This window comes from Chrysemys picta, chromosome 7 (assembly GCF_011386835.1).
Source record: "Chrysemys picta bellii isolate R12L10 chromosome 7, ASM1138683v2, whole genome shotgun sequence".
NCBI lineage: Eukaryota > Metazoa > Chordata > Testudines > Emydidae > Chrysemys > Chrysemys picta.
This window is the reverse complement of record NC_088797.1, coordinates 59,065,179-59,085,452: the sequence shown is the minus strand read 5'-3', so window position 1 is coordinate 59,085,452 and position 20,274 is coordinate 59,065,179. Positions and strand designations below refer to the sequence as shown.

Sequence of the window (20,274 nt, the reverse complement as noted above, 5' to 3'; positions counted from 1 at the left end):
TGATGTGGCTGTGAAAAAGGCTAATGCAGTCCTAGGACGCATCAGGCAAGGTACTGCCAGTAGAGACAGGGAAGTGTTAGTATCATTATACAAGGCACTAGTGAGACTTCATCTGGAATACTGTGTGTACTTCTGGATTGCCATGTTTAAGAAAGATGAATACAAACTAGAACAGGTGCAGAGAATGGCTACAAGGACAATCAGAGGAATGGAAAACCTACCTTATGAGAGGAGACTCAAAGAGCTTGGCTTGTTTAGCCTAACCAAAAGAAGGTTGAGGGGAGATATAACTGCTGTCAATAAATACATCAGAGGTATAAATACCAGGGAGAGGAGGTATTTAAGTTAAGTACCACTGTGGACACAAGAACAAATAGGTTTAAACTGGCCATCAACAAGTTTAGGCTTGAAATTAAACAAAGGTTTCTAACCATCAGAGGAGTAAAATTCTGAAACAGCCTTCCAAGGGGAGCAGTGGGGGCAAAAAATCTAACTGGCTTCAAGACCGAGCTTGATACATTTATTGAGAGGACGGTACGATGGGACTGCTACAATGGCATGTAGCTGATTTGCGACTGCTAGCAGCAAATATCTTCAATGGCCAGTGATGGGACACTAGAAGTGGAGGTGTAGCGAGGCAGTGGGATACCGCACAGCCCCACTTAGGGCCGAACCTCCCCTAATACCAACGTGAGCGGAGTCACCGGGTCTGGCGCCTGCCCCTCAGAGGTCACGGCGCCGACCCGGAAGTATAAAAGTCCACCTGCCGAGCTCAGTGGAGAATAAGCCGGCAGAGAGAGCAGACGTCTGTGGCCGGGCTCCCGCTTGGGAGACACCCGCAGGCCGCGACCGGCCTGCTGACTCACCAGGCCAGCCAAGCCTACCCCTTGCCCGTTACCCTGAGGAGGACTGGCCAAGCCTGCCCCTTTCCAGCTATCCCGAGGAGGGGCCGAGCCTGCCCCTTTCCTGCTATCCCGAGGAGGAGCCGAACCTGCCCCTTTCCAGCTACCCCGAGGAGCCGAGCCTGCCCCTTTCCTGCTATCCGGAGGAGGAGCCGAACCTACCCTTCGCTACCTACCCGGAGGAACCAATGCTGGTGGAGAGCACCGAGGACACTAGTACGGTCCAGGTACCGTACGAGGGGGAGAGTGGAAGTAGCCCGGGGGCAGCCGACCCCAGTCTGGCTGCAGCACTGCCAGAGCCTATGTCAGTGCGTTGTGGCCAGGAGCCCCACTGACAGCAGTGAGTTTCCGCCGCTGCTAGGGCCCCGGGCTGGGATGCAGTGGAGTCGGAGGGTCTGCGTCCCCCGTGCCACCCACTCCTTGGGTGGCAGACTCCCCCTTTTCCCTGGCCTAGAGAGGCTGGGTTCCTGATTGCCTATTTGATTGCTGCCCTGCCCTGACCTAAGGCCTGGGCTGCTACAAACATTGACTCAGCCCCTGCTTAAGGGCCTGGGTTCCTGATTGCCTATTTGATTGTTGCCCCGCCCTGACCTAGGCCCTGGGCTGCTACAAACATTGACTCAGCCCTTGCTTAAGGGCCTGGGTTCCCGAACTATTGGCTCAGCCCCTGGTTGAGGACCTGAGCTCCAGACTGCATGGTTGCTGCCCCACCCTGATTGAGAGCCTGGGGCTTTTTCTGACCTATTGGCTCAGCCCCTGCTTAAGGGCCTGAGCCGCTAACCGTGTGTTTGCTGTCCCACACTACCGCTGGACCAGGACTGACGGCGGACCAGAGCGAGGCGGTGGGATACCCCACAGCCCCGCTGAGGGCCGAACCTCGGCCGAGACTACTACAGGAGGGCTCTGAGTTACAACAGGGAATTCTTTCCCAGGTGCCAAAGCTGCTGTGCATTGACGTAGTTGTGCATAGGTCTCCCCTTCAAGTTGTCTCCCACTGATGTATATGCACCGTGACGCTGACATAGTAATGTCACCTCCCCGACTGGCATTGAGCCATGGTTCATGTACATATGTCAATTCAGCATGAGTTGACCCTAACAGTCTCCAGCAACTGTCCCACAATGCCCGACGCTGGCCGCTTTTGTCACAATTGTGAACTCCACTGCCCAGTGGTCATGTAGACTGGAAGCTACCCTCTCCCCACACTTAAAACATCCATGATTTTTTTTAAATGCGTTTGCCCAACTGAGTGAGCACCCCTAGCAGCTCTCCAGTGTTGTGTGCAACTTCCCAGCTGATCATGCTGGCTACACACCTGGAGTAGTGAGGAGATACTGGGCCTGTGAGGAGAAGAGGCTGGGCAGGCACAGCTCCGAACCAGCCTGACCCTTCACACCACCGTGGATACCTCAGAGGATCCCAGGTCACAGGACCCTGCCTTGAACCGAGAGGTGTAGGAGGAGGAGGAGAATGGGGACAGGCAACCGAGGAGGGGAGTCCAGCTGTGCTGCGAGCCAGGATCTGTTTTTGAATCCACCGTAGTCCAGCCAGTCCCAGCAGTCGAGCACGGACAAGCCCAAAGCAGGGGAAGGAACCTTGGGTAAGTGTGTAAATAAATTTTCCATGAGTTATGACTCTCCCAACTTATCTGGACACAGCTATCAAATTTTCATTAATTGATTCATACTAGAAGAGGTAGACAAACAACAAATAGCAGTAGAGTTATCTGTGTTTCATTCCCCTATGCAGAGGTGGGAGGGGGGCCACGTGGAGCAGTTTCTTTACGTACACAGGGATGTCCCTTGAATCTTCATGAGAGATCTTGATGACACTTCCCGGGAGGTACTTTTCTAGGGATGGCAGCCTTATCTCTTGTTTATGCCCCACCATGTATTGCCAAAACTACCCAAACAGCAGTGTGCTGAACAGTGGCTGGTTGCTTAGTGGGAGACCTACCTATAGCTCATCACCCTATGCATTGGCACAAGCACTCTTGGCTAGTACGCACAGTGCTGACACAGGAAGCCAAGTACGCACACGCATAATCAACGTACTAACTCCTGCAGCTGTACACCAATGTAACTCACATTGGCAAAACTTTGTAGTGGAGACATGGCCACAGTCTACACAAGCCAGTGCTAACATGAGGCATACTGCCTCTCTCAGGGTACACATGCACTGCTTTGCTTTGATCACACCCATGTGGGGCTTGCACGCCCCCCTCCATTCACTTCATATCACAATCACAGCTCTGGCCAGCTGCTCCAACTAACTCTTCCACCATTCCATACAGTTAGCCCCACCTCAGTGAATGCAGCTGGAGTGAATACAGATGATTCCCAGCCCCAGGGAGGCAGTTACCATTGTGTGGGTGATACCTTAAGTCTAAATTGCCTGGTTTTCACAAATTTGCATTTAAAATACCTTAACCCTTCAGTGCCTGGTTTTTGAGAAGTTTAAGTTTCCCTGAACTCAGTGTTCTAGAAGGACATAATTGTTCTCCAGTTCTTTTCCCAACTATCCAGCCCGCACAGGTTCATAGACCGACTCTTGAGCTGAAGAAAGTATGCCATTTATTTGCTGTTTCAGTGAGTGATCAGTCCATGAAATAGGGCATAGCAGAGGGTTAAATGCAAGTGCACCCCCATTTTCAGGTGCGTGCCTTACATACATTGTTACAAAGCTATTCATTATATATTTGTAACCACTTTCTTGCCTAACACTATGATTAGTTTGCTAACTCTGTTTTTTTCCTGATCAAACTGCTGATGCGGGTGGTCACCTCATCAGGTTGCTAGCTCAGCTTTTCACCTGGCTGTTCTCTTTACTTGCAAGACAAGTTGGTATCTTTTCACATGTTCCAACTTCTAAAATATACATGCTACATATTACATAGCCTACAACAATATACTTTGGGACACCCTTAACTATGTGTTAACCAAGTTTTTTGTCAGTATAAGTATGTAATATTTCAGCTAACAGCATGCCTCCATGCAATATGTATCAAAACTGGAGAAGTCCATGGAAGTCTGGACCGCTTTAAAGAGATTCCCTTTATGATTAACTTTTATCCTCTCTGGACAAATACATGGGGAACAAAGGCTGGAGGGGCAAACACACATGATATACAAATAAAGGTTCAAGGGAGCTCATTCCTAGTTTGATATGTCTCTTTTGCTGGACAATGACTAATCTAGTTAATCAAGCGGAACTGAGAGAGGCTAGAGGCTTGCATGCTCTGCATGCTCTGTTCCACCGCACAATATTGGCTTGCACACTCTGTTCCACCACACAATATATAAAGAGTGGATTCTGAAATACCAGTAAACTCCCTGCTAGAACCCAGAATAATTGCTACTCTGTAATGGAGCCTCTGGGAGCAACAACTATTTTCCTGGCGCTGTGTATCTCTTGCCTTCTTTTCCTTTCAGCATGGAAAAAGATGTCTGGAAGTGGGAAGCTGCCGCCTGGCCCTGTTGCTTTTCCCATCATCGGAAATGCACTGCAGCTGAATACGAAGAACTTGCCCCAATCAGTGCGTGAGGTAAAAGTATTTGTTTCTCATCTATTGTTTGGTTGTCAGGGCCGGTGCTAGGTTTTTTGCTGCCCCAAGCAAAAAAATTTTTGGCTACCCCCCACCCCAGCCGCACCCTCCTGCTGCCCCAGCCCTGGGTCACTGGTAACTCGCTCCCAGGGCGGGTCATTCAGCAGGAATTCTGGATGTGCACAGAACACAGACAGGATTGGTTCCCATATGGTTACAGAACTGCAGTAAAGTGGAACAATTTTCAGCTTGTGTGACTGGAGGATATCTGGATGCACATTATAAGACTGTCCTACATAAATGAGGAAAAGTTGAGGTGCCTTTATTATTCTTTTGTTCCATTCTTTGTTTCTATAGGGAATGCACTATCACGGTCTTTCTTTTAAACAAATAAAACTAAAACTTAAAAAAAAAAAAAAAAAAGGAATGGCTGTTGAAAATAGCAACTCCAGTCCTAATAACCACTGGGAAGCATTTCTTGCTCAATTTATTCAACTTTTTCTACAGCCAGTTACAGTGGATCAGTATATTTGATTTGGGGGAAATGAAGTAACAGCTGCGCAAATTGAGCTTGAGCACTCGTGAATTTTGAGGGTGTTCAAATCTGGAACACAGGTGCTAGATTCCCTTTCTGAATATTAGCTATATCTGGAGAGGAAAAGTCAATTTCTGCTTCCATGGCTCAGAAGTGGAAATCCTCCTAAGTGCCTGGTACTGTATCTAAAGCTGCCCAGGTCTAGAGCCTCCCCTCCCTTACTTTTCATTTTAAATTCTAGTGGGATCCACATACCTCCCTTGCTAGGCTTCAGATAGAGAGGTGCACCGTCCATTTAGTCCCCCCAATTCCTTCTTTGGGGGAGATCCCAGGGCTGGGGTGGCAGGGGGTGTGGGCGGGGGAGAGCCCAGGGCTGGGGCAGCAGGAGGGTGCAGGTGGGGGCCAGAGCTGGGGCGGCAGGGGTGGTGTCGGGGGGAAGAACCCAGGGCTGGGGCAGCAGGGGAGTGCAGGTGGGGGCCAAAGCTGGGGTAGCAGGGGGTGTGGGCGGGGGAGGAGGACGGCAAAAAATCTAGAGTTGGCTCTGTTCCTACCATTCACAGCAAGCTGCAGATTTCAGTTCCATACTCCTTTCCCGCACCCCTTCCTGTTGCTAGTGGCCAAGGGAATGCTGGGAAATGTAGTTCTTTCCCTGCTCCTGGGCTGGCTCTATAGGCAGGGAGCTAACCAAGGAACTACAGCTCCCAGGGGCCCCTGTTGCTTCTTAGCTCCCATGCTGGATTCTTGCGCCCCTTGCAAATCTGCCGCCCCAAGCAACTGCTTGCTTTGCTGGTGCCTAGAGCTGGCCCTGTTGGTTGTCGTTGGGGGAGTGGTCTAGTGGGGTCTGTCGAGAAATGGCAGTCAGACCTGGTTTTTATTCCTACCTCTGCAACAGACTCTGGCTCCATCTACAGTTGGAGCTTGGGGTCTGATTCCCAGCGCACATGGGCAGACTTATGCCATCAAGCTAATGTGCTAAAAATAGTAATAGCTGCAGAAGCGTGGGCTAGCCACTCTAAGCATAAACCTACTTGTACCCCTGGGGTATGTACTTGGGGCAGCTAGCCCATGCCACGCTCTCTGCTACTGTGGCTATGCCACTGTTCTTAGTTCTAGCCCAATGAGAGCTGGCATGAGTAGGTCTGCTCGAGTTGGGAATCAAACCCGTAGCCCCAAGTGCAGATGTAGCCCATGGGTGCATCCAAGTAAGTCACCTAAGCGCTCAATTTCCCCATCTGTAAAATTGCTGTAATGATATTTGCCTGCTTCACAAGGGGATGGTAAGGTGTCAACTGCAGGTCAGCTATGAAAAAATGGCTTTGTTCTGCCCATGCTATTGTTTCACTATAATTGTCATCTCAAATACCATCATCTCACATGCGAATGGCAATCCACAGCCTGGGATCTGACTGCCAAGTTGGTTTCTTTCCTTCTTGCTCACCATCGCAAATAATAAAAGTTAAACAGGAGAAACTCTGCCCCCAGTTACATCTGTTCAACCTCATTCTCATTGAATCCTACCGTAAAGAGTTACAGAAATGTAACCCCATTGTGGTTGATTTGCACAGGTGTAATGGATTGGAAATTAGGCAGTAAGTCTATTTGTAATGTAAAAGGGGAAACAGAATCTCACTCCACTCTCTCTCTGGCTCTGCAGGGCTGACAGGAATAAGGAAAAACTGTCTTGTCATTATAAAGTCAGCAGATGTTGCTATGAATAAATGGAGGCAGGAGTTCTGTGGCGTTAGAAGTGTCATTTGTACACAGTCATTTTTCAGAGTAGAACTGAATTGTCATTAGTTAAATAGTGCAAATTGCTAGAGCTCACAAATGAAAGGACCTGCATTAATTCCAACTGCTAGCAGGATGAGATAATTATATAACACAGATAGAATGATCCTTCTTTCACACTCACTCTATCTCTCTAGGAAAAACACAGTGTTAACAGAACATCAAGATTAGAAACTGAAGCAAATGTCAGGCAATTCCCAAATCAGAATAGTAAACTCTGACTAGTATTATCTTAGCCGCATATGAGCTCTTTCATTAATTTGTAATTTGATCTGATCACATTCTTATTCTTAATTAAGTGGATTTATGTTAAAACGTGCTGGTTTTGTGTGTTAACTTTGACAGCTCAGTGCAAAGTACGGCCCGATTTTCACAATATATTTGGGCTCAGAGCGGGTTGTGGTGCTGTATGGACATGAAGTTGTGAAGGAAGCGCTGATTGATCAAGGGGACGAGTTCAGTGACAGAGGACGTATGCCAGTATTTGAAAGGTTGCCCGACAAAAAAGGTAAATTTCCAGAAACATCAGCATATAGAGCTGATGTTCTCTGTATGTGGAAAACACAACTGAGACGACACAAGGGGAAGCAGCTGGAGTTTCATTTAGAACAGTAGCAAAGATTGGTTCCATTCCCTGTTACTCCACTAGCTCCCTGACATGAATGGGTGGTAACATCTCACTACAGGTGAGTGAGAGGCAGTGACTAGGCCATCGCATAACAGAAGGGCCAGAATACAGCCAGGAGACCAGCGCTGGACAGGCCAAGAGGGTCATGAATTCCTATCCTCTTCTTCCCAAGCTCAGTGGTGTAACAAGGCCCCAGAGGGCCCTGGTCCAAGAATAGATTAGGTAGCCCCTTTTTCAAATCACAGGCCATAGCCCCCAACCTTCCTCCCTCCCCCACAACATCCCAGCCTACAACTCACCTCATCACCCCCAAAATCCACTATTTCCCTCCACACCTCTCACATCTCACCCCACTTGCCCTCAATCCCTCACCCTGCAGATCACTGATGCTTCCCACTCACCCTATAACACCTCAACAACTGGCCCTCCAGCCCTTCACCTACTGCCCCTGAGACCTTCCTGGCCCCTCACTGGTGACCCAGCAGTTCAGCGCTCCACTGCCATCCCAGGCTAGGGCTGCTACTCCCAATCCTGGCTGCCCAGTGGTGCCCATCTCCCACCCCACACTCACGTGGCCTGAGTCCAGCTGGAGTGATCAGTGGGGTTGTGACTTGGTGCACAGGGTTGCATCACCACTCAGGTTTCGGCTGACTACTACTCTGTCATGACAAAGGGCAACCAGTCCAAACCTGAGTACCCAGTCGCAATGCCACACAGAGCTGGCCTGGCTGCTCCTCTGTCCGACGCCATGCTCCAGGTGACGTGCTGGAGCACTGCTCCATCTGGTTGAGCCCCCATAAACTTCTGGGCATTGGCAACTGCACCACTTCTGCCATTGTAGCCATGCCACTGCCTGTCCTCACTAGACTAGGTATGTCCCAGGAGGGGTGGAGGATTATTTTTATTATTGTTTCACTTTGTTGCCTGAGCTTTAGATTATGTATTAATTATATAGATTTCTTAAGAATTCCCAGTTATCACTTTGAGGGTTGCCAGGTTCTTGCCCCCAAGATCAGGCCCAGAATTATAAAAATTATTATACAGTTGGGAACCCTGATGTGCACAGTTGCAACACTCACACTATAAAAACTCTTTTATATTTACAAATATTGTTTATTAATACATTTAGTCCTGTCACAAACATCCCAACTCAGTAAGGTAGATAGAGATACTACGGAATGTACATCTGCACATCCATATACTCACACCATCCCTTGCAGAATAACCTGAAATGCTAGCCATCATCTTTCTCATCACCATCACCTCCCTCATCATCACCAGTGACCATCATTCTGGCACCTCCCAAGGGCTACATCTCTCTCTCCTACCGCCTCTAGGCTGGGATGCCACTTTTATAATATGTTACGCTGATGCCGCTGGAAACTTTAGCTCCACTGCACAGACCTCTGCCACTTGAGCTAATGGAGTAACCATTAACAGTAGTAGGTTATCATCTTTATTTGTGGACCAGCACTAGGAGCTGAGTGGTGCTGGTGTATGTCCAGTGATGACAGTATCTTTGGAGACTTTAGCCGCTAAACACTAAGCCCTGGTCTACACTATGAATTTAGGTCGAATTTAGCAGCATTAGATCGATTTAACCCTGCACTCGTCCATACGACTAAGCCCCTTTTTTCGACTTAAAGGGCTCTTAAAATCGATTTCTGTACTCCTCCCCGACGAGGGGATTAGTGCTGAAATCGACATTGCCGTGTCGAATTCAGGGTAGTGTGGATGCAATGTGACAGTATTGGCCTCCAGGAGCTATCCCAGAGTGCACCATTGTGACCACTCAAGACAGCACTTTCAACTCAGATGCACTAGTCAGGTACACAGGAAAAGCCCCGGGAACTTTTTAATTTCATTTCTTGTTTGACCAGTGTGGTGAGCTCATCTGATCACTGTATGGGGAGATGAATCATTGCTATCAGAACTCTGTTCCAAAAGACGCAATGCCAATATATATGCTAAAATCTCCAAGGGCAAATGTGAGGTGTTTATTTACAATGCTCACAACTGCAGTGTTGATCTGAGCGGACTCCCGCTTGCAGAACTATGGCGTATGCATGGATAATCCAGGAAAAAGGGCGCGAAAGGATTGTCTGCCATTGCTTTCATGGCGGGAGGGGGGGAAAAGGGTGGCGACTGATGACATGCACCCCAAACTACCCGCGGCTACCTTTTCCATTATCTCATTTATTTTTAATTAATGAAGAAAGAATGCGTGGTTTCAAAACAATAGTTGCTTTATTTCGAAGGGGGGAGGGTGGTTGGCTTACAGGGAATTAAAATCAACAAAGGGGGCGGGTTTGCATCAAGGAGAAACTGGTTTTCGAAGTCTCTGTGATGCACAGTGCGCCTTGCTGTGCTCTTCTAATCGCCCTGGTGTCTGTCCGCTCAAAATCGGACACCAGGCGATTTGCATCAACCTCCCACCTCGCCATAAACGTCTCCCCGTTACTCTCACAGATATTATGTAGCACACAGCAAGCAGCAATAACAATGCAAATGCTAGTTGCGCTGAGGTCTGATCAACAGCGGCAGCGAGCTTGTAAACATCCAAAGGCACATTGCACCACCATTCTGCACTTGCTAAGACTATAGTTCAACTGCTCCTTACTACTGTCCAGGGTTCATGAGCTATGGGAGCACAGGGTAGGCTGGGGTAGGTGCGACCGCACAGTGCTGCTGGCTGGGAGAGCAGCCAGGTCGCTGGAGATCAGGATGGCAGAGTTGCAGCGGAAGTGGCGGAGCGAGCAAAACAACATTGCATTGCTGCTCCGAGGACCGCTAAAAGTCATACATATGACAATGGCTTTCAGTCATACTGCACAATCTGCTGCTGGATTGCAAGAGCTCGGGATGGCAGAGTTGCAGCGGAAGTGGCGGAGCGAGCAAAACACCATTGCTGTTCCAATGGCTACAAGTTCTACTGATGAGAACGGCTGCAAGACTTCTTCTCCAGCGACAAAGGAGAGGAATATGATGCGCCTAAAATCTAAACAGGCCCGCACATGTCCCAGAGTCACTACCCTTTAGACTTGCCTGCAACAGCAGTGATGACGGAGAGCTGAGCGGGCTCCCGCTTGCAGTGCTATGGCGTCTGCGCGGTTCACCCAGGAAAAAAGCCGCGAAAGGATTGGATGCCATTGTTTTCACAGAGGGAGGGAGGGTTGACTGACGACATTTACCCAAAACCACCCGCGACAAATTTTTGGCCCCATCAGGCATTGGGAGCTCAACCCAGAATTCCAATGGGCAGTGGGGACTGCGGGAACTGTGGGATAGCTATCCACAGTGCACCACTCTGAAAGTCGACGCTAGCCACAGTACTGTGGACGCACTCCGCCAACTTAATGGTCTTAATTGTCTTGAGTGGGGACACACACAATCAACTGTATAAAATCGCTTCCTAAAAAATTGACTTCTATAAATTCGACCTAATTTCCTAGTGTAGACATACCTTAAATCTCCACTGACAATGTGTGAAATGAGATTTTTCAAGGGCTTATAATTTAGTGACATTTGGGTAGATTTTCATGGGAATGGCATAGTCACACCTTGACACAAAGGTCAGCCCCTAGCCAAATTTCAAATCCCAGCTCCCAAATGGGAGTGCTAGAGTTTCTCAAAGAAAAGGTCCCAGCATTTTTTAACATGGGTAGAACAACATATTTTCCCCTAACCTTGTTCATGGAAATGGCAGAACGCTTTGGCTGAAATATTCAAAAAATGTTCAACCTGAGGCACACAGACAGAAAATTTTTAGCCTAAATGGTTAAAATTTGGCAAACTAATGTGTTTCCCAGTTTACTTCTAATTTTTAGTTTGTGCCAGTACATATACTTTGCTCTAATTACTGTGAGTTGAAGAATCCTCATTCCTGTGATGGGCCACGCTCTGTTAGAGAACAAACTACAGGTATTGGACATGTTAATTGTGACAGGGTGCTGGCTAAGAAACTCTGAGCCAGGCCTCTGTCATACCCACTCCAATCAAGAAAGGGGAATTGGAACGGGCTGAGTAAGCCCAGGCCTAAGTGGCAAACGGGGAACAGCTGCCGGCCTCGTTAGCTAGGGGCGACATAAAGGCTGGCAGGAAGGAAGCCAAGGAGAGAAGAAAAGGGAGAATAGAGGGAGTGGGAGCTCATTGCTGCTGGCTGCAAGACTGAAGCTGTTTGTAGCTACAAGGTGGTGGGAAAGTAAACTGTAAATAAAGAGTACCCGTGATTACGCAGAGGTCTCTGGCTGGTTTGTGGGTGCAGCAGGAGCAGAAGCTAGAGTGGCAGGGCCTTCCCTCCTTTCTTTCCCATTCTCTTCCCTTTTTCAGGTATTCCTATGAACAGTGTGGGGCCGTGGAAGGAGCTACGCCGATTTACCCTCACCACTTTGAGGAATTTTGGGATGGGGAAGAAGAGCTCTGAAGTGCGAATCCTGGAGGAAGCCCATTTCCTGGTGGAAAGGCTCAAAAACACTCATGGTGAGGATCAACTTTATGTCTGTTGGAAATTAGAATTGAAGAGTCAGTTAAAGTCTTTCTGCTTTTCATGATATTAAATACTGAGCAGTGGTTCAGATATTGATATTGGTTCAAACATCTTCTAACTAAAGCCTTTATCTGCACATATAACTAACTGTGTTAATATAATACAAAAGTATGTGGGCAAAGGTCTAAAGATGACCTTTTCTGGCCATTGTTTCCCATGTTTTCTACCCACTGATCTATGGCCAGTGAGCAAATGGAAAATGTTTGTCTAGAGTTGGCAGAAGCTAAGACAGTGAACCAGGTAAGAGTGGATCCATTTATCTTCAGTCTGCTGCATTAATGAGACACCCAGGCCTAGAGTTGCTTATTCTCATTTTCATCTCTGCTACACGTCTGATACAAATTTGGCACCTACATTCTATAATGATGGGCTCCCACAGGAATGATTGGAAACCACTGTGTAAATGGACAGTGCTTTATAAGTGACCCACTAATTATTACTATTTATATTCCAGTAGTGAGCACAGATCCCAAGATTGGGGCTTTATTGTGTGCATGCTATACAAACAGATAGGAAGGACTGTTCTGTACTGCAAGCAGCATACATTTGAAATAGACATGAAAAATAAAAAGTGAAGGAAGGAAGTGTGATGGATCTGCTAAGCAGGGGACTATATGGATGCCATCCTGGCAGACATGCAGGAAACATCTTGCCTGGTGTATTTTGATGGCATCATCACTGGGAGGTCATTTGAGAAGCACCCGCAGAATTTGGGAGTTGTGCTGGAGAGGCTACGCCAAGCCAACTTAAAGGTGAATTCAGCAAAATGCAATTTTTTTCTGTGACAAAGTAAATTACCTGGGGCATATGATCTCAAGGGATGTTGATGGTGAAGCCATCCAGTCCTGGTCAGTGCCGAGTGCTGTCACTGAGGAGCAGCGTTTCATTGGTCTGGTTTCATACTACTGGAGAATGGTATCAGAGGGGTAGCCGTGTTAGTCTGAATCTGTAAAAAGCAACAGAGGGTCCTGTGGCACCTTTGAGACTTTGAGTTAGTCTCAAAGGTGCCACAGAACCCTCTGTTGCTTTTTACTGGAGAATCATTATTTGTTTTGCCACAATTGCACAGCCACTGCTCAAGCTGGCAGAGACGAGGTGGATGTTTGAGTGGACTAGCCCTGCCAAGAAGCCTTTCTGGAACTAAAGTGGAGGCTCATGTCTGTAACAATACGGGCCTACTGAGATCCCCAGCACCATCCATTCTAGATACAGATGCCAGTGAAGCTGGTATTGGTGCTGTCTTGACTCAACCATATGGAGACAAGGAAAGAGTAGTTGCATATGTCAGCAGGATGCTGAACAAAGCAGAGCAGACCTACTCCATGGCTAATGCAGAGTTGCTGGCAGTGGTGACCTTCACAAAATATGTTTGCCACTTCCTGCTGTGGAAAGGATTCCTGTGAAGAACAGATCATGGTTCCCTCCAAGGGCTTTATAATTTCCATGATGCCCAAGGACAATTGCACTGGTGGCTGGAACAGCTGGCTCAGTTCCAGTACCAGATAAGACACCATCCAGGCTAACAGTACACGAATGCTGATGCTGATTGCCAAGAAAAAAAGTTGCAAGTGTTTAATTTAGCGTGTGAGCAGTAAGAGTGAGGGTTGGGGCAGCCTTAACCCACCCTCCCCAGGGAATATTGCTGTCAGCCCCACCTTGAGTTTTGCCCTGTGGTTGGAGATCCACAACGTCCCTGTGCTGCCCATGACTCTGATGCTGAGGGTCAAGACACTGAATTAAAACTGACTCTTATTAGTTTTGTTTTACTCCAGGGCAGCCCTTTGACCCCACCCTCTTCCTCACCCACGCCGTCTCCAATGTCATCTGCTCCATCGTCTTTGGGGACCGGTTTGACTATGAAGATAAGAAGTTTGTGACTTTAATAAATCTCATAGAGGAAAGTAGCAAGCTCCAGCGCTCTCCCTGGACAGCGGTGTGTTCAGGGATTTATTCTATTCTTCTCCTTTGTACTGGGGGAGGGGACAGAAATTTCTTTCTTTAACTATTAATTTTCCATAAACAAGTGTTATTTCAGATTCCCATAATGGTTTCCTTCTCGTTAGGCTGCAGCTACTACCAAACCCAGCTTCAAACTTGTTTCTAAGTATTGTTTAAATTCCCACACAAAACACGTCATTAGCTCAGAATTAAATTTGCTTATGGATATTCACTATCAACATTTTCAGTAAAGGAAGTTGCCAGTTAAAATGTTAACATCCACACCAATCACATGTCACATGCCTTATCACATAAGCAACATGATAGTGAATGTGATCACATTTCTCACCTCCAAAATAAACTCCTTTTCACTTCTAGCTCACAGCCACTTACCTCCATGCCCCCTTCCTGAAAACCTCACTAAATGTACCAAATGAAGGGCCAAACTGTCTGCTGGCATAACTCATTTGAAATCAATGGAGTTTCATTGGCAGAGAATGTGGGTCTCTTAAATTCGACCTCAGCACGACTAAAGTAAATTTCCCTTTGAAAATCTATAATGTGCTTCCACTTGGCAAGAAAATTTGTGTTCAGAGTTAAGATAGTGCACATCAGTGTGATTTTTCAAGAACAAGATGTGTCTATTGAAGATGGTTTTATTTTGAAAATAATGAAGAGTCTTTTAGCTAATGTAACTGAATGTCACTGAACTTTGTGTGTGGAATATATATGCATTGGGTAATGTGAGTTCGTAAAGTTTTCAAAGTTCTTTAGAATCCATTTAGAAAATAAGATGTCACAGAAGAGTCTGTGCTGCTGTAGTTAAGTCATTTGAGTAAATACTATGAAGGAAGCTTCTCTGCCCAGGAAAACCAAGATGTGTTTTTCTTTCAATCTTTACAGCTGTACAATTTTTTCCCGACTCTCATGCATTACATCCCTGGGCCTCACCAGAGAATCTTTAAACATTTTGAGGAGTTGAGAAAGTTTGTTCTGGAGAGAGTGGAGATGCACAGAGAGTCCCTGGAGCCCAGCTGCCCTCGAGATTTCATCGATGCTTTCCTCATCAAAATAAAACAGGTAGGTGATAGCCGCAGCCTTTCCTCTTTACTGGGGAGTGGGTTATAGATATCAGTGCTATTTATTTATTAAGGAACAACAGAGTACGTGGCTTTTCAGAAGCCCCTAAAGGGAGACAAGGAAATTATAATATAAAGGGAGAAGCCCTATTAACCTGATTAATGTAAAACCACCTTAGTGAACAGAAATGGCCCAAAGCACTGCAATAATGCTGCTGTAATCTCCAGTACTATGGCCCATTTCTGTAGGATTTGATAACGATGCCAGGTGGGTCACATTTTGGGTAGAAAATTAGACTTCTTTGGCTTCTGACAATAGATCCGACGCTTTTACAATCAATTATTAACCATCTCTACCAAATCTTTCTGCAGGAGCAACACAACAGCCAGTCGGAATTTACCACTGAGAACTTGTTAAGAGGAACATTAGACTTATTCTTTGCTGGAACAAGGACAACCAGTGAAACCCTGAAACATGGACTCAAGCTTCTTATGAAATACCCAGAAATAGAAGGTAACAGTGACACACACACACAAAATGTTAAATCTTGGGGAGATGTGAGGAGTGCCTGGCTCTATAGATCAGTAAATGTAGGCAGACCCTCACCCAATAAATCACCAGATACCATCTGGCCTGGGTTGACAGTGACCTGCATGACTGCCATGTGGTGGATGTTCTTTGGTTCATGTGAAGTGAGTTGAAGATGTGTTGGGGGACTTTCTTACTCCACTCCCCTGCAGGCAGAAGTTCTCATCCAAAAAGCACCAGTACAATGGGCATTACTTGTCCCTATATTGGCCATCTGAGGCGAGGATCCAAAGGCTGAATGGGCTGTTGTGACTGAATTCCTCTCTCAAATCCAGATCAGCGTTCAGGTTCTCTGATAAGGGAAGTGTATGTGTATGTCTACACTACAATTAAACATCTGTGGCTGGCCCGGGTCAGCTGGGTCTGGCTCACAGGGCTTGGGCTACGGGGCTGTTTAACTGCAGTTTAGATGTTTTGGCTTGGGGATCTTCCCTCTTCCTGGGGTCCCTGAGCCTTGGCTCCAGCCTGAGCCCTAACGTCTAAACAGCCCCGTAGCCTGAGTCCTGCGAGCCTGAGTCAGCTGACATGGCCAGCCACGGGTGTTTAATTGCAGTGTTTGTAAAAGAGAAGCCTGCACTGCCACTAACCAGGCTGTGTCTGTTCTGTGGGTAACAGATGCTTTCACATTCCAGGGCTGTCAAACAGGTCCCTTCCCCTTGAATGAAGGCAAAGTTGTTTTGCCTTTGGATTTAATGGGCTTACAGAGGACAGGATCATGTAAGGGCTTAAATCAAAGCTCTGCCAGTGCTAAAAAACCCAGCTATATCCAGTGCTAATTCCAATTTCATATTAGCAAATGGCCGGGGGCGGGGAGATGCTTTGGAACTCTCTTGCTTAGTAGATATTTAGATGCACTGGTGATAATTTTACACTGTGCTCTAGTTAGTAACAGAACCAGGTATGAACAATATCATTGCCCTGTAATTACATTGTTGGCCCTTTGTCATAGCTGCGAAGCACAGTAGTTTCTGTAACACAAAATTTCACCTGTTTTGTTATATTCCCAATGTCCATCTGCTGAGACTTGTGTTTTGCGGGCAGAGAGACAGACTGTTGGGCAAATCTATGGGAATCCCGTTGTTTAGTCTTCATGTTAAACTTCATTAATTTGATGACAGAGAAGGTTCACAAAGAGATTGACCGTGTGATCGGCCGAAGCCGAAGCCCCTGCATGGCGGACCGAAGCCAGATGCCCTACACAGATGCTGTGGTCCATGAGACCCAGAGATTCGTCTCTCTTGCCCCTCTTGGTATCCCACGTGCTGTGACTAGAGACACTCATTTCAGACAATACATTATCCCCAAGGTCAGTTCTCTGTGTTTCTGTGAAAAGGCCAGTTCTTCTGCCTTTTTCTCTTTTTAATTTTGAATTGTTCACAATAGAAATAGTTTGGCCAGTTTTTGTGTGATGGGAGTTTTAAATAATTGCCAGGAATGTACCAATTATATTGAAACTTTCCAAGCCCCTGTATGCAGCTGAACAGACTTTCATAGTCTGCAGGTTAGGGTTTCCATCCAGAAGAGGGTTTGAGAGCCTAGTTGCGAAGCAGTAAGATACGGAATAGAGAATAACTTTAGCAACGATGTGCAGCTAAGATTTTGGTATCACACCAATGCGTGCAATCTTTTTTGAGGCCAAAGGGGGGTGTTTCTGGGGAAACTTCTTGACACTGTTCGGTCAAATCAAAACAAAATAGCGCATGCAAATGAGTAATGAATGAATAAGTTTAAAAAGTATCAGAGCTCCCCACACCTTTGCCCATTTCTGGAATTGAATGCAAACCAGTACAGATAAATACACACCACAAAACAAACCACGCTTCAAGGCTGAGGTTTCTGTAAAATGGAGTCGGGCTCTTACTGTTAGTCAGATGATGCCAGTTACTGAACTTAGTTCAGCCAGCAAACCAAAAAAAATCAGAAAAAAATATTCATTTAACTTCTGAAAATCTTTGCAATTTGTCAGCAAGTTGGAAAAATCTGGTCTACTTCAGAAATCTTGGTGTGGGTTTTATCCCCCTTCTTTAACGCTTTAGCGCAGTGGATAGGGCACTTTCCTGGGATGTGGGAGACCTAGATTTGTACCTCCACTCTGGAGCCGGGACTTGAACTCAGATTTCCCCAGTGAGTATCCTAAACAACAGGCTATAGACTATGCTGGGGTGAGTCCTCAATCTCATTTGCTGAAGCTATTCTGTTTTGTATCAATACTTAAATATTCAGTGAAGCAGGGACTCAAGCGCAGCTCTTCCCCCTCTCCCGCCCCCTCCCCCCACCCCCATTAGGCCAAAAACCTGGGAGGTAAGAAATATGGATTGAAATCTTCCCTCTGCTTGATTCAGAGGAGGGATTTGAATCCACATATCCTGCCTCCCAGATGAGTGCCTTTCTCACCAGGCTATAGAGTCATTCTCACTGGTCAGTGGATATTTAAATGATAATAAAAAGTGGAACAGCTTCATAAGGACAGATTGAAAGGAGCCTATCCTGGAATATCTGAGAGCTTGGAGGTTAAAATCCGCATTTTGGATGGGGGGAAGATCTGAGTTCAAATTGCTGCTCTAAATTGGGGATTCAAACTTGCATCTCTCACATCCCAAGTACCTTAGCTTCAGGCCTAAAAGTTATAGGGAGACACACACCCTGACTCATATGTGTTTTCTGAAGCAAATAACTTTTCCCCAGATAAAACTAATTGGGTCAAATTTGAAAATAGTTTTGTATCATCTGAAACTGCATTTCTGGTGGATAAATTTTACCCAGTTCTAATCTCCACCAAACTCTGCACCGGTTGAGGTGTTAAAATGCACCAGAACTCACCATACTCAGGGGCGGAGTTGCTGACTGAGTTTCACTGTAAAATTGCATGGGGCTTTTAGCTTAATTATGAATTATGGGGAAACTGTTGGTGTGATGAATACGGTATCTTGACCAGGAAACCTCAAATGCTTCAGAGCATCAGCTCAGAGGTGCAAGTGAAACTTCTAGATCTTAGCCAAACTCTCCCCATACTTTTTGATGTTGAATTCAGGATAATGATCAGATAGGAACAACCTCTCTGAAGAGATTTCAGGATTTCCCTGTGGATGGGACTTCAGTGGGATTAGCTCTTCTTATGGAATTTTAACATTTCTACTTCTGGATGAAAACATGAAGTTCAGGAGCTGCAAGGAAATAAAGAAAAATCAAGATGGGTCCCACTGTCCAGCTCTGAATTTTGAAGGTTTCTCTGCTTTGGATAGTATCCACTTTAACTCTGTTTATATGTTTACTAATTTAGGGCACCACTATATTCCCTGTACTGCAGTCAGTCCTATATGACAGCAAGGAATTTCCAAAGCCTGAGCAATTTAACCCAGGGCATTTCTTGGATGAAAATGGTGCCTTCAAGAACAGTGACTTCTTCATGCCTTTTTCTATAGGTAAAGTTATCCATGTTTATTTCAGATCTCAGACTGTCTTCTAGCTTTGCCTTGATGACTCTACTGGCTCACATTGTCTGCAGAGGGTTTTCAGGTGGTCCATGAAGAAGAGTCTCTCACGCTAGTAAAACATCTATCAGTCTTTAAGCCGTGTTACTTCCTGCTAGCTGTCTGAAGTGACTTTTCAGACGCACTACACATACTCCTCTCTTTGCTCTGCTTGGTAACTTCATGCTTTTCTGGTGTCTGTCTGGTGTAAATGAATGCATGATCAATTATTCCTTCATCCACCTACTCATGATCCTGCCCACACCTCCTTACTTGTTACTTAATAACCACCACATTACTTGCCCCTTAACACTTATTAGCCAACTTGAGAAGTGCATAAGCTATTCCTCAAATCTTCCCAACCCTCTCCACAAACTAGATTTAAAAAGACCACTTTATATATGGAACTCAAACCTTAAAACAATCTTTGAATGGCTTCTTAAGCCCCAAATGCTTTCCTACCATCCTGAACTTGGAGTGACTTCCATTATTCTCCGTCCATAGAAACAGCATGTAAAATGCTGCAAAGAAAGATCTCCAGCATCTCTTCAATATTCCTTTTTCATTGCAGGGAAACGGAGTTGCGTGGGAGAGGGTCTGGCTCGGATGCAGCTATTTTTGCTACTGACAACGATTTTGCAGAACTTTACCTTGAAGCCTCTCATTGACCCCAAGGATATTGATATAACTCCAATGACATTAACCTCAAATGCCCCAATGTCCTACCAGCTCATTGTTATTCCTCGGTAAATACCTTGAAAAGTCACCTCCATTTCCTGAGGTGATTAATTTGATTGTCTGTGATCTTGAACTCCTTAATACAGTGACAGAAATTAACTAATTGCCAGGAAATGAACAGACAAATTAGTCAACTTTTTAAGTAACTAGGATTTAACAACATTAAGTGTTATACCATAAAATAACTACATAATTGACTCTAATGGCATGTACAATAATCCTGCAGTGTTCTCAAATGGGCTCAGGTGTGAATCTGTTCTCAACATAAGCTGTTTTTAGTTCATTTGTGGTGTGGTTGACAACCATGAAAGCTTCTTTGACAGCTGTAAAGGCTGCTCTGTTCACAAGGAGCTAGTAACAATGTCCAGCACTTTGGGTTTGTTCAGACAATGATAGTGAATTATGACGATGACGTTCTGCTTCGGTGGGGAGAGTTTCTGTGGCAGGGGACTGAACTGGCGTTCGCACTCCCCACTTTACCTAAGGTTCAAATAAATTCAGTAGGATTAATCTTTTA

The 20,274-nt window shown here is 46.0% G+C and overlaps 1 protein-coding gene and 1 long non-coding RNA gene across 2 annotated transcripts in view; one reads left to right on the top strand and one right to left on the bottom strand.

Moving 5' to 3' along the window:
* The window catches only part of LOC135972692 (uncharacterized), a 15,682-nt gene extending 10,087 nt beyond the window's left edge, over positions 1 to 5,595 (bottom strand). The window contains exons 1-2 of the long non-coding RNA XR_010589174.1: positions 5,533 to 5,595; positions 2,218 to 2,497 (exon numbers count right to left, since the gene is read on the bottom strand). This is a non-coding gene — a long non-coding RNA (uncharacterized LOC135972692). The remainder of the gene's footprint in view (positions 1 to 2,217; positions 2,498 to 5,532) is intronic.
* On the top strand, positions 4,098 to 20,274 carry LOC101940015 (cytochrome P450 2H2-like). Its single transcript, XM_065551595.1, has 9 exons — positions 4,098 to 4,446; positions 7,115 to 7,277; positions 11,727 to 11,876; positions 13,716 to 13,876; positions 14,785 to 14,961; positions 15,333 to 15,474; positions 16,668 to 16,855; positions 18,830 to 18,971; positions 19,591 to 20,274. Exons 1-9 carry the CDS (start codon positions 4,267 to 4,269, stop codon positions 19,767 to 19,769), a joined length of 1,482 nt encoding a protein of 493 aa, XP_065407667.1. The 5' UTR covers positions 4,098 to 4,266; the 3' UTR covers positions 19,770 to 20,274.